Source organism: Camelus bactrianus, chromosome 17, assembly GCF_048773025.1.
Source record: "Camelus bactrianus isolate YW-2024 breed Bactrian camel chromosome 17, ASM4877302v1, whole genome shotgun sequence".
NCBI classification, from domain to species: Eukaryota; Metazoa; Chordata; class Mammalia; order Artiodactyla; family Camelidae; genus Camelus; species Camelus bactrianus.
Genome location: NC_133555.1, coordinates 32,672,617 through 32,684,830, shown reverse-complemented (window position 1 = coordinate 32,684,830; position 12,214 = coordinate 32,672,617). Strand labels below are relative to the sequence as shown.

At 34.1% G+C, this 12,214-nt stretch overlaps 1 protein-coding gene across 3 annotated transcripts in view; it reads right to left on the bottom strand.

Moving 5' to 3' along the window:
• DCAF1 (DDB1 and CUL4 associated factor 1) overlaps positions 1–12,214 on the bottom strand; it is a 67,934-nt gene that overhangs the window by 36,962 nt on the left and 18,758 nt on the right. For all 3 annotated transcript variants that reach the window (XR_012499994.1, XM_074344791.1, XM_010969110.3), the window contains 4 exons: positions 12,073–12,186; positions 3,785–3,922; positions 2,307–2,819; positions 1,898–1,999 (listed from right to left, as the gene is read on the bottom strand). Coding sequence is in view for 2 of the 3 variants with exons in the window: in XM_074344791.1 (XP_074200892.1) it covers positions 1,898–1,999; positions 2,307–2,819; positions 3,785–3,922; positions 12,073–12,186 (867 nt within the window). In the remaining variant the exon portion in view is untranslated. The remainder of the gene's footprint in view (positions 1–1,897; positions 2,000–2,306; positions 2,820–3,784; positions 3,923–12,072; positions 12,187–12,214) is intronic.

Sequence of the window (12,214 nt, the reverse complement as noted above, 5' to 3'; positions counted from 1 at the left end):
ACTTCTACCACACTCACACCCAGTCTTTCCCCAAGGAACAGCTAAACCATGTATGGTTCTCTCTCCAATACCTAGGCCATTGCATGTGGTGGTTTTTCTCAAAGTCACTACCATAAAGTGGCAGTTCCACCAGCAGGTGGGGAAAAAGAACAAGCAGGTTCAACTCTTACCTGCTCCTTAATTTTATTTGGCTCAACACAGTCCATAACCTGGCTCACCTCACTCATGTAGGCAAAGACAGTATTTTCTCTCTTTATATTGTACCTCCATGTAAGACATAGTTCTTAATTTACTACTTTAATTTACTACCTTCATCTATTTTGTTTCTACTACCTTCAACACCTGTTCCTTCTCCTACACAACTGAGTCTTCCTTTAAAGCGAAACAGTACACATAACTTTCTGCATTTTTTTATATCCCTATAAGGATCTGTTGTGTGATTTTTCCTTTTGTCCCTATTTCATCTTCTTTAATCCTTTATATGACTCTGCATCAAAACAGCTGAATAATGACAACCATTATAGTTCCTCATAACAAAAATCTATAGAAATAGCAACTGCCCAAATTCCTTCTTTCACTACATCCTTTTCAGGACAGGATGCTGCATCTAAAAGCAACACCTTTGGGCCACTGGAGACAATCTCATCTCTAGCTTCATCCCACTGTTCAAAGCATAATCATGAGTTTACACACTTTATACACACACACACACACTATATCCCACACAAGGGATACATGTTACTCCAAAGTATGTCTGACATCCTCCAAATTTAAAATTTCTGGGATCTGAAAGGAAAATTTCTTCATTTCATACACTCTGGAACTGTGCTATCCAATGCAGTAGTCACTGGCCACATGTGCTAATTTAATTTAAATTAACTAAAATTAAGTTAAAAATTCAGTGCCTTAGTGGCACTAACTACATTTTAAGTGCTTATATATGGCTTGCAGCTACTATACTGAACAGCAGAAAGAACATTTCCATCATCACAGAAAGTTCTACTTGACAGCATAGTTCTGGAATATCAGGAATAAAACTGCTAACTTTAAAGAGCCAGAGAGAACGTCATCTCTCTTTCAGAGGTCTTGTCTGGTAGCTATTATTTCTCAGGAAGAACAGACTAGTCCTTCCTTTGTGCCCCACATTTTTTTCACAACATCCGTAATATCTAAAAGAAACCACAGGTTTACATGCCTGTCTCTCTTAACCAAACCATAAAGAGCAGAGACTTAATTTGTCTAATATTGTAAACATCACAGAAGAGTCCTATGTTCATTAGTTACCTGTTGGGTAGAACTGTAACAGCCACGATGGTATGCATTCAACTTAACCTCTCTCTATTCAGTTTACCTTAATTATCATGAATAGGTATGGCTCTGGTGGGCTAGACTGACCTGCCCTCCCATATTTAGCCTCTTTGCAACCTAGAAAATCATTCACCTTTACTGAATTTGGGTATGCCTCTATTTCTTTATTCATTTTCTGGTTTATATTTTGTTCACCCTAGATAATCTAATATCATACAATATGCACATAGTTAAGAATTCAGAAAAAGTGTTGACTGGCAGAGGGAATACTGAAAAAGTAGTATGACATAAAGTACTATACACGTAGTTTCCCATTCCTAAATGTAACAATAACTGAGGCCACTCCCAGGTCTAGATCCACTTTCTCCCTTAACATTCAATCCTCTAGGACTGACCCCTGAATTTCTGTGGAGGCACTTGGTAAGCCTCATCTTTTCTACCTAAATAGGAAATTTTCATTTGTAACTATTTTGACACATCTGGCAATAGAAATACCCTGAACAATAAAATCCAGAGATGCACTATAGCAAACCACACAGGCCCATCCATGTCAAAATGTTCAGTGATCTAATATTCTTAAGAATTTTACCTTGAGTGCCTCAAATGTAAGCAGGACATCATTAGTCTGTTTCAAGTCAATATAGAACATCATCAACTCCCGTGATCCAAGTTGCATGAATATGGGAAGTAACTGAAATCAATACCAAAAGCAAGTCTTAACATTTGGATTTATTTTCACATATTTCCTATTCCATTATGAGGACAGAAGATTAAAGAAATGAGGTACCTCCTCCCACCTGTTTTATGAAGATAAACACAAACACACTTTGATCTAAAAGGCCTTATCAGAGGTGACATGCATAAGACTTTACCAGTTTGAGGCAGAGTTTTCTGTTTTAGAGTAAAAACACATTAATGTATGAAATGCTACAATAAAATATCCCAGAAATAAACACAGTAATCCCAAAGTGTGAACAGTACTTTCCTAATAAGCTTACCTCCTGATATTCTCCTAATGGGGTCAAATATTGGAGAATAAGTCGCTGCTCGATAGCAGGAGTCATAGGATAAAGAGTGTAATTGGTGCCAATCACCCAGGGGGACATTTCTGACCAGCTGCTGTTAGACAGCTCAACAAACATGCGATCTGGATCAGATGATGAGAAACCCAACTTTTGCTTGGCTTTCCTAAAGCTCTCTCTGTCACCCTGTTTTGCTGACTTGTTTTTCCTCAATCCTCCTTCCTCAGGTTTGGTTGCTGAGTTCATTCTGCTACTGGTCTTGTGGCCTGAATCAAGATGAAAGGAGATCTCCATGTCTCCAGAGGCTTCCTCTTGTTCACCATCCACTACATCTACAGCCATGTCGCCATAGTCCATATCCACAGCTTCTTCATCCAGAGGCAAAAGAGGCTCAGAGGAGAGCTTTCGAGGGCTAGGACGCTTGCTTTCTTGCCTCAAAGCCACTTCCTGAAGCTGTAGCTCCCTCAGTCTTCGAAGCACTATTGCCACCTTTCAACAGATAATGGAATAAAAGGGGTTATCTCTTCTACATCTTAATTTAAATGACTCTTAATAAGAAAATCTCATTTCTACTTAAGGAGAACTGGATGCTCATGCAGTTATCTCAATGCCTGGTAATAGTAAAGATTTGAAAAATACGTTGACTTCATTCCTACAGCTTGATGAAATAAATAATTCCCCAAAAAATTCCCCAGAGAACCCAAACCAGAAAACCTGCACATGAAACACATAATTCACAACACATCTGTCTGGATCAAGCTGGGCTGGGCCATCACACCTGAAGAGGCAGACACTAGTTACATTCACAATTTTTAAAAAATGTCTTTGAAAGTCAAAAGTTTCTCAAACTTTATCTGTTATAAGTTGTATTGTTAGATATTATCTACATTATACATATAATTACACAATCTATTTTTCAAATTTTCCACTTATGTTTTACATTTTCCTTTAAGTACTCATTTTTTGGGCCAATCCTAAACCACAGTATTATGCTTAGTTTTAAAAAGAGAAGAGTGATTAGGTTGGCAATTTACTTTAAACTGCATTTTAAAAAATGTGGATGGATAGAAAAATTGGAGAATGGATGGATGGGTATGTCATAAAACATAAGTGTAGAACAGTATGTATGCAGGTGTTCACTGTAAAATTCTTTCTATTTTGCCATATGTTTGAAATTTTTCATAATCCAAATATTGGGAAGGGAAAGAGAATGGTACAATTTTATTTGGTATAAACTAAGACGATTCTTGACAAATTAAAAACAGCTATTTTCAAGTTAAAAAAAAATAAAGTCAAAACTCTTATAAAAAAGTAATCTTGAAATACTGAAATTATAGCTACACTCTAGTACAAGGCAGTGAATAAAATCTATCTACTCAAGTTCGGATAGCAAGAAAGAACATGTGAATACTCTCCCATCTTATGCAAAAAAATCATTCTAACATGGTCCATACCAGCTGTGAATTTTCGTCCCTGTAGTTGGCAGCAATGTCTTGATTTTCCATAGCACCTCCTAAAAGACCAGTAGAATATGTCCTCAATGGCTGATCAGCCTCTCGGGCCCATTTGAAAAGATTTTCAACAATTCCTTCCTATAGCAAAGGAAATGAAATAGTATAATGCAGGGAGGAAAGAAAATCAATTTTCATAATTAAAGATACAAGCAAAGATTTCAGTCTTTTTTTTTTTTAACATTTTTTATTGATTTATAATCATTTTACAATGTTGTGTCAAATTCCAGTGTTCAGCACAATTTTTCAGTCATTCATGGACATATACACACTCATTGTCACATTTTTTTCTCTGTGAGTTATCATAACATTTTGTGTATATTTCCCTGTGCTATACAGCGTAATCTTGTTTATCTATTCTACAATTTTGAAATCCCAGTCTATCCCTTCCCACCCTCCACCCCAAAGATTTCAGTCTTGTAAAAAAAATTTTAATAAAGTATTTCAGTATTGCTCATAAGATTAAAAAATGCAAGTAAACTAAATGTACAAGAGTAAGAGTAGGTTTAGTTAAATAAAGTTTCTGTGCATCTGTGAAACAGAATCCTATTTATCCATTATAAATCAACCTAAAGATCAACAATCACATAATATAGCCCTATTTTAGCTGTTAAGACCCAAAAGGTTCCATGACCAAGTGGGGAGCACTAAAAATTCTATGTCCCTCTTTGAAGTTCACAATGCACAATTAACATTATCAATGCTCTGAGAAGTCCTCCATCAAACAAGTATTTAATTCCACTATCCCACTTTTTTAAATTAGTTTTTATTATGAAATATAATACATATAAACATGTGTAGTCCAAAGAAAATGAAAATCACCTATGTGATTTACCGAGTTTAAGAAGCAGAAACCTACTGAAAAATTGTGCTGTACACCAGAAAGTGACACAACATTGTAAACTGAGTATAACTCAACTGAAAAAAAAAAAAAGAAGAAGAAACAAAACTGGGGAAAAGAGTCTTTTCTATATTCAAGGAGACTTCAAAGACTGCCATTTCTTTTTTTATTTCTGTGAGATTTCATTGTTTAGCATAAAATCTGAAATGACTACTTTCAGTGTACAAAATTCACTATTAAAACTTTGAAAATTTAAAAAAAAGCAGAAACCTCCCATGTGTCCCTCCTTGTATCACCTGCCCCCTCCCTCCCCAAAGGGTACCTATATTGCTAAATTTTAACAATTTTCTCCTAAAGCTTTTGTCAAAAATTATGCTTTCAACTCTATAAATTGTGTGGTGCCATATGTATTTTTCTGCAACTTGTTTCTTTTATTCAACATTATGTTTCTTACATTCATCTATACTGTTGTAATCGTCACAAACAGCACTCAACAGGCTTTATACATAACTTATTTAATCCTCATATCAACCCTATATGATTGGGTAAGTACTTACTGTATTTACAGAAGAGAAAACTGAGTCACAATGAGGTTGAGTAACTTACCAAAAGTAACAAAACTAGTAAGTGGCAGAGCTGGGATCTGATCCCGGGCAGTATACCTCCAGGTGCTCTTCACCTCCACATTCTGCTGCTGCTATTTCATTGACTTAACCAACTATACCTATTTTTGTGCCAGCATGTCCCTAGGGTAAACATCTAGGAATGGAACTGCCAAGTCACAGGTGTGTATGCTCAACTTTACCAGAGGATACCAAACTATTTTCAAAGTGACCACAACAATTCACATTTCCAACAGTGAATAGTTGTTTTTTTTTCTGATACCAACACTTGGGCACTATCAGACTTTTTCTTTTTTTGTAGTCTGGTGGGTATAAAAAAAAATTATTCTGTTTAACTTCAATTTTCTTATTTACTAATGAGATTCAGTATTTTTTTTCATGCCTCTGACTATTCAGGATTCCACTTTCTGTAAAATAGTCATGTCTTTTATGATAAACAAGTTCTTTTTATTTAATCATACTTAATAATATTTTCTTTTAATTTTGTGCACTTTATATCTTAAGAAACTCTTCCCTAGGATCATGGATTCATTCTATGTATTTCTAAGTTTCAAGCTTTAAAAAAAATTAACACTCTGAAAAACACGTTTTGAGAAATTTTGTTTTAAAATATTTATTGATATGAAAATATATGTACCATCTATTTTAAATGTCTTTCATTCTTTTCTCTTTCCAGTGTAATAAGCTTAAAATACAAACTCCACCTGCATGTTACCCCAAATTTCTGTTCCCCCTTTTGCTGTCCAAAGTTGTTTATTTCAGTCAGTATTTCTAGGTTTATAGAAATTCCCTGAGGACATTTCCTACTATTATCTGGCCTCTATTGCTGCTGTGGCAAAAAGCCTGCTATGTTTATCTGCAGGAATTTTCTTGACTCTAGTTGCGTCTAAAATCTTCTTTGTCTTTGGTATTCTTCGTTGGGCTTCCTGCATCTGAGTGGTCATATCGTTCATTAATCGAAAAAATCCTAACCTCATTTCTCTGAATACTGCCTTTTCCTTACCTCTCTATTCTCTTTTCCCGAAACTCCTTTTAGATATATTTTTAATTTTCTAATTCTACTCCCTATATCTCAACTTCATTCAAATCTTTCATATTTTATTTCTAAGAGCTTCATTATTATCCTGGCAGATCTTCTAGTTTATTAAGTCTATTTTTAGCTGTGTCTAAACTTCACTCTAACTCATTTATGTCGTTTTAAAATTCAGTATCTGTAATTTTTATTTCCAGTAGTTCCTTGCTTCACTTTCCAAATGGCTATTTTTTTTTAATGTCTTGGACTCTTCTTAGAGTTCTGATTCTTTCTTTTACATCCAATAATTTGTAACCATTTTTAAGCATGCAATTCAGTGGGATTAAGTACACTCACATTGTTGTGTAACCATCTCTGCTATATATTTCCAGAACTTCATTACGCCAAATTGAAAACTCTTAACTTCCACTTTCAATAATGGATAGAATAACCAACCAGAAAAATCAATAAGAAAACAGAGGTTGAACAACACTAAAAACCAATTAGAGCTAAAAAACATATAGAGAAAATGGAACATTACAGGATAGATCATTATGTTAGGCCACAAAACAAGTCTTAACAATTTAAAAAAGACTGATCTCTTATAAAGAATTGTTTCCAATCACAATGGAATGAAATGAGGAGTCAACAACCTAAGCGAAAACTGGAAAATTTATATATGGAAATTAACACACTCTTAAAAAATGAATGGGTCAAAGAAGAAATACAGGGAAATTAGAAAATACCTAGAGATGAAAGCAAACAAAAATGCAACATACCAAAATTTATGGGATGCCACAAAAGCAGTACAAAGAGGGAAATCTACAGCCACAAGCACATAAAGTTAAAAAGAGAAAAAGGTCACAAATTAATAACCTAACTGTACACTTTAAGGAACAAAGAAAGGGAGCAAACAAAATCCAAAGATAAGAGAAGTATAAATAAATAAATAGATAAATAAACAAACAAACAATAGAGATAAATCAAATAGTGAATAGAAAAATAGAGAAAATTAATGAAACCAAAACTTGTTTCCTTGAAAAGAACAACAAAATTGACAAACCTTTAGCAGACTGACCAAGGTGGGGAAAAGGCTCAAATTACTAGAAACAAAAATGAAAGTGACATGACTACCAATTTTACAAGAATAAAAAGGACTGTAAGAGAACACTATAAATAACAATACACCAACAAATTGGGTAACTTAGATAAAATGGACAAATTCCTAGAAACACAATCTACCAAAACTGACTCATGAAGAAAGAGAAAAACTGAATGAACAGACCTATAACCAGTAAGGAGATTGAATCAGTTGTCAAAAACCTCCCCAAAACAGAAAAACCTAAGACCAGATTGCTTCACTGATGAATTCTACCAAACATTTAAAGAATTAATACCAATCCTTCTCAAACTTTCAAAAAATTAATGAGATGGGAACACTTCCTAACTCATTCTATGAGGCCATCATTACCCTGATATCAAAGCCAGATGAAGACAGTACAAGAAAACTATAGCTACCCCTTTTCAATACTGATGCAAAAATCCTCCATAAAATACTAGGAAATTGAGTTCAGCAGCAGAGTAAATGTATTACATGACACAGTCAAGTGGATTTACCCAGGAATGCAAATATGGTTCAAAATACAAAAATCAATCAATGGAACAAACCACATTAGCAGAATTAGTGTGAAATTAATTTTTGTGAACTAGCAAGAAAATCACATGAGCATGTCAAATGACGCAGAGAATCTGAGAAAAATCAACATGTTTTCATTAAAAAGCACTTAATAAACTAGCAAAAGAAGAAAACTACCTCAACAAAATAAAGGCCAGGTATGAAAAATTCACAGCTAACATTATAGTCAACAGTGAAAGGCTGACAGGCTTTTTCCCCTACAATTAAGAACAAGACAAGACAATGTCTGCTTTCACCAGTTCTATTCAACATAGTACTGGAAGTTCTAGTCAGAATTAGGCAAGAAAGAGAAATTAAAAGTACATATGTTGTAAAGGAAGAAATAAAATTATCTCTGTTCACAGACAAGACCTTATACATAGAAAACAATAAAGACTCCACACACGTACTCACACACACACACACACACACACACACAAAACTGTTAGAATAAATGAATTCAGCAAACTAGGACACAAAATCAACACACAAAAATCAGTTGCATATCTATATACTAGTAATGAAAAATCTGAAAAGGAAACACATTCAATCACTTAAGAGGCATTTTCTTTTTAGTACCTTTCAGATAACTACTCTATTTAATTACCGTTTGTTTAATTGTTGACTCCGAATCATGGAGGACTATTTGTTGGGATTATTTTGCAGTATTTTTGTGAATTCACTTTTTGTGGAAATTGCTTTTTCCGTGAGAATCCCTTGTGGCCTGGATTGTGAGACCCTCCTCCCAGAGAAGTTTCACATTTGCTTTTGCCAGACACACAAGGAATATCCAGAACAATTTTGCTGTTGCCAGTAATATCTTGACTTTGGGGTCCCTAATCATATGATAGAAATTTCAAACATAAACCCAAATAAGGCCCATGTCCAGAGTTTCTCAAAGAAGACTTACCTGCCCCTAAGAGTGGAGTCAAAGACTGAGAAACCTGTCATTTTCCCAAAGCAAGAGGCAGATATATTTTCCTCATTGTTTCAATTAAGGTCCTTTGGGAGTCGCAGTTTTACACAGAGGTCAGGGTCTCCATTCTAACTCCTCACCCAAGATTTTGTCTCCTGTCCTCAATTACTCCTTTGGTTTTACAGTTGGCTCTTCATGTCTGGCACCTAGGGATTTCTCTTTCTAAGAGTTTGTTATAGTTTACCCAGAATTTGTATTTGTCTTCAACAGGAGAGCTTGTAAGTTATCCTGGTCAATCATCTTGGTAGATCTGGGTTTCCTCCCTTCTGTCTTAAAACCATTTCTTTCCTCTCTGCTTCTAAAACACCGCAGACTCATGGTTTTCTTCCTACCTCATGGAAGACTGTGAGGATTAAGTGACATAATACAAATCAAATGCTTGGCACAGGGCTGGCACTCAATAAATAGTAGCCATCCAACTGACCCCATGAACACTTTCTTCATAAAACACCTATTAACATTTTAGAGGAATTTTAATGACTCAGAGTATGAAATCTTGAAAATGCCGACTTATACTTTCTGAGATTTCATTCTCTCCAATTCTATCCCTCCCACCTCAAATAATTTAAGACAATCTCAAAGAGAACTGTTAAAGCAGTACTCTTAAAGAGTTAAGTCCATAAAGGTCCTGATCTTACTGGACTAAGAACAAACACTGACAAACTAAACAGTACGAAAAACCTGGTACATAAACAATATAAAAGTACTCAGTTCTATACTATACTTAATATAATGAAGAAACTATTCAGTCAGTTAATTATTTTATTTTATTTTTGGGGGAGGCGAGATGTAATTAGATTTACTTATTTATTTATTTATTTTTTTAGAGAAGAAACTGGGGATTGAACCCAGGATCTCGTGCATGCTAAGCATGTGCTCTACCACTTGAACTATACTCTTTCCCTCAGCCAATTAATTTTAAATAAAAATGAAATTTAAAGCTATTTCAATATCTCTGAAAGTAAAAGCCAGCAACTTTTTAAAATAGCTAGAATACAACTGATTTAGTAACTTACAACTAGCTCTTAAATAAAAAAGAAATGAAATAGAAAATATAAGAATGCATGCTGTACACCAGAAACTGCCATAACATAAACTGACTACACTTTAATAAAAATATATTTTAAAAAAAAGAATGCACTGCACAAAGGGTAAACAATGTTCAAGAAAACTCTCTTTCATATATATAATGTATGGACTGAGTTGCAATGTAAAAAGAAATGTAAAGTGTGTAACTATGGTTCACAAAGTTTGAGAAACACTGCTTTAAAGCAATGAGTCTTAACTGTAGCTTTGTGACACACCAGTAGCCAATCTGCCCAAAAATAATTTTTGACTCATTAATTTAACACACTATAATTAAATGTTTTTTAAAGAAGTAAAACATTAATTAATACCAAAAAATGTGTACAGGATGTTTCTGAAGGGTAAAAGACCATCATGTAATCCAATGGTAAGGTCTCATAAGGTCAAAGAGGTTAACAATCTGTGCTCTAGGACAATGGATTCAAGGCAATGTTATTTCCAACCTAATACAGCATTATCTTTGAATAATTTACCTCTTCCAACTTAACAGAAATCAGTTATTAAAGAAACAAAACTGTTCTTGCAGAAAGCTTTGTTATTCAAAATATCCCTCATGTTTCCAACATCTGAAGGGTAGTCACTTCATTCTAAACAAACAACGATGAACTATAAAGGACTAGAGATGATTTTCCTATAAATGGCAACCAGGAAACTTTTACAAAGCATGGTAAAATCATCTATAACCTTCAATAAATCTTGCATGTACAAATATACTGCTATAAATGCTTCATTTTCATCCTGGTTTTCAAAAGAATTCATGTTAAAACACTTTTGACAAGGAAATAGATTTTTTTAGTCTCCCACAATGGCAGCTAATTGGAGATTCTTAAATCTGTTCTGCACAATATTGCAAAATATAGCATTCATTACAATTTTACTTTCTAAAATACATTATGTAGTAAAATTCTGTAATAAAATTTTCTCAAAAGTTAAGAAAATCTATTTCTAGCTCTTTCATTTGGTTTATATGTTTAGCCATACTGAGACTTTCAGATTGTTTCAGAAGAATTAAATTTTTAGCATCTTTAAAAACAAAGAAAGCTATGTGGCATACCCAGTTCACACTGCAAACTCTTAATGCTAAGGTACAAAATATTTATATTGCTTCTAGAAATAGAGCAACTAATTTTTGGCAGTCGAAGGACACACCCAGTCACTATCAAATTACCATTTTCTGGTCTTCATAGCACTTATCCTTACGTGAAATTATCAGTGTCTGCCCTCCCAAACACGTATATAAATGTAAGCTCCTATCTTGCTTACAAAATATTCCCAGCACATAGCATAAAATACAGCACTGAATAGGTCTTCAAATATTAACCAAATGAATATTAAATATCATCAAATATAGGACAGGCTTGCTCACAATACAAAGTCCTTTATCACTGGGGAAGACCACTCATCATTAAGAATAAGAGTTTGGATAAGATCATAAATCCATTCTAAAAATATATGATCTTGGGGGGGTGGGAACAGCTCAAGTGATAGAGCACATGCTTAGCATACATGAGGTCCTGTGTTCAATCCCCAGTACCTCCTCCAAAAAAAATAAATAAACCTCCCCTCTAAAATAGCAAAGAAAAAAAAAGTGAAAGTTTGGTAGCCATGTCAATACACAATAAAGGAAGACTATTTAAAAAAACAATATTATCTTAAGATTTTTTTTTACTTTTAAAAAATTTATTTATTTATTTTTTGCAGGGGGGATGTAATTAGGTTTATTTATTTGGTTTTTTTCAATGGAGGTACTGGGGCTTGAACTAAGCATGTGCTCTACCACTTGAGCTATACCCTCCCCCACAATCTTAAGATTTTAAAAAATACTACAGCACCCAAACAGCAAGTACTCATTAAAATAGTTACTTCAAATTTTTTCTTATTGTCTTGATTTCTTAAATTCCTGTAATACAGATTACTACTGTAATAAGAAAAAACATAACAATTATCTTAAGAGACAAATCAAACAAATCACCATTCAATTAAAAAATAAAATGGTTTCTTTTCTTTTCAGTAAGTACCTTTTCTTGAAAGACAACAGCAGTTTCCAGCCCTGGCATGATGTCCAGTAGGAGTCTGCAAGCTGCAGTGTTTAAAGGTGGCTCTCGGCTTGTCATCACATATGCATTTACCAGCTGTAAAGAAAAGGGATACTTTAATCTG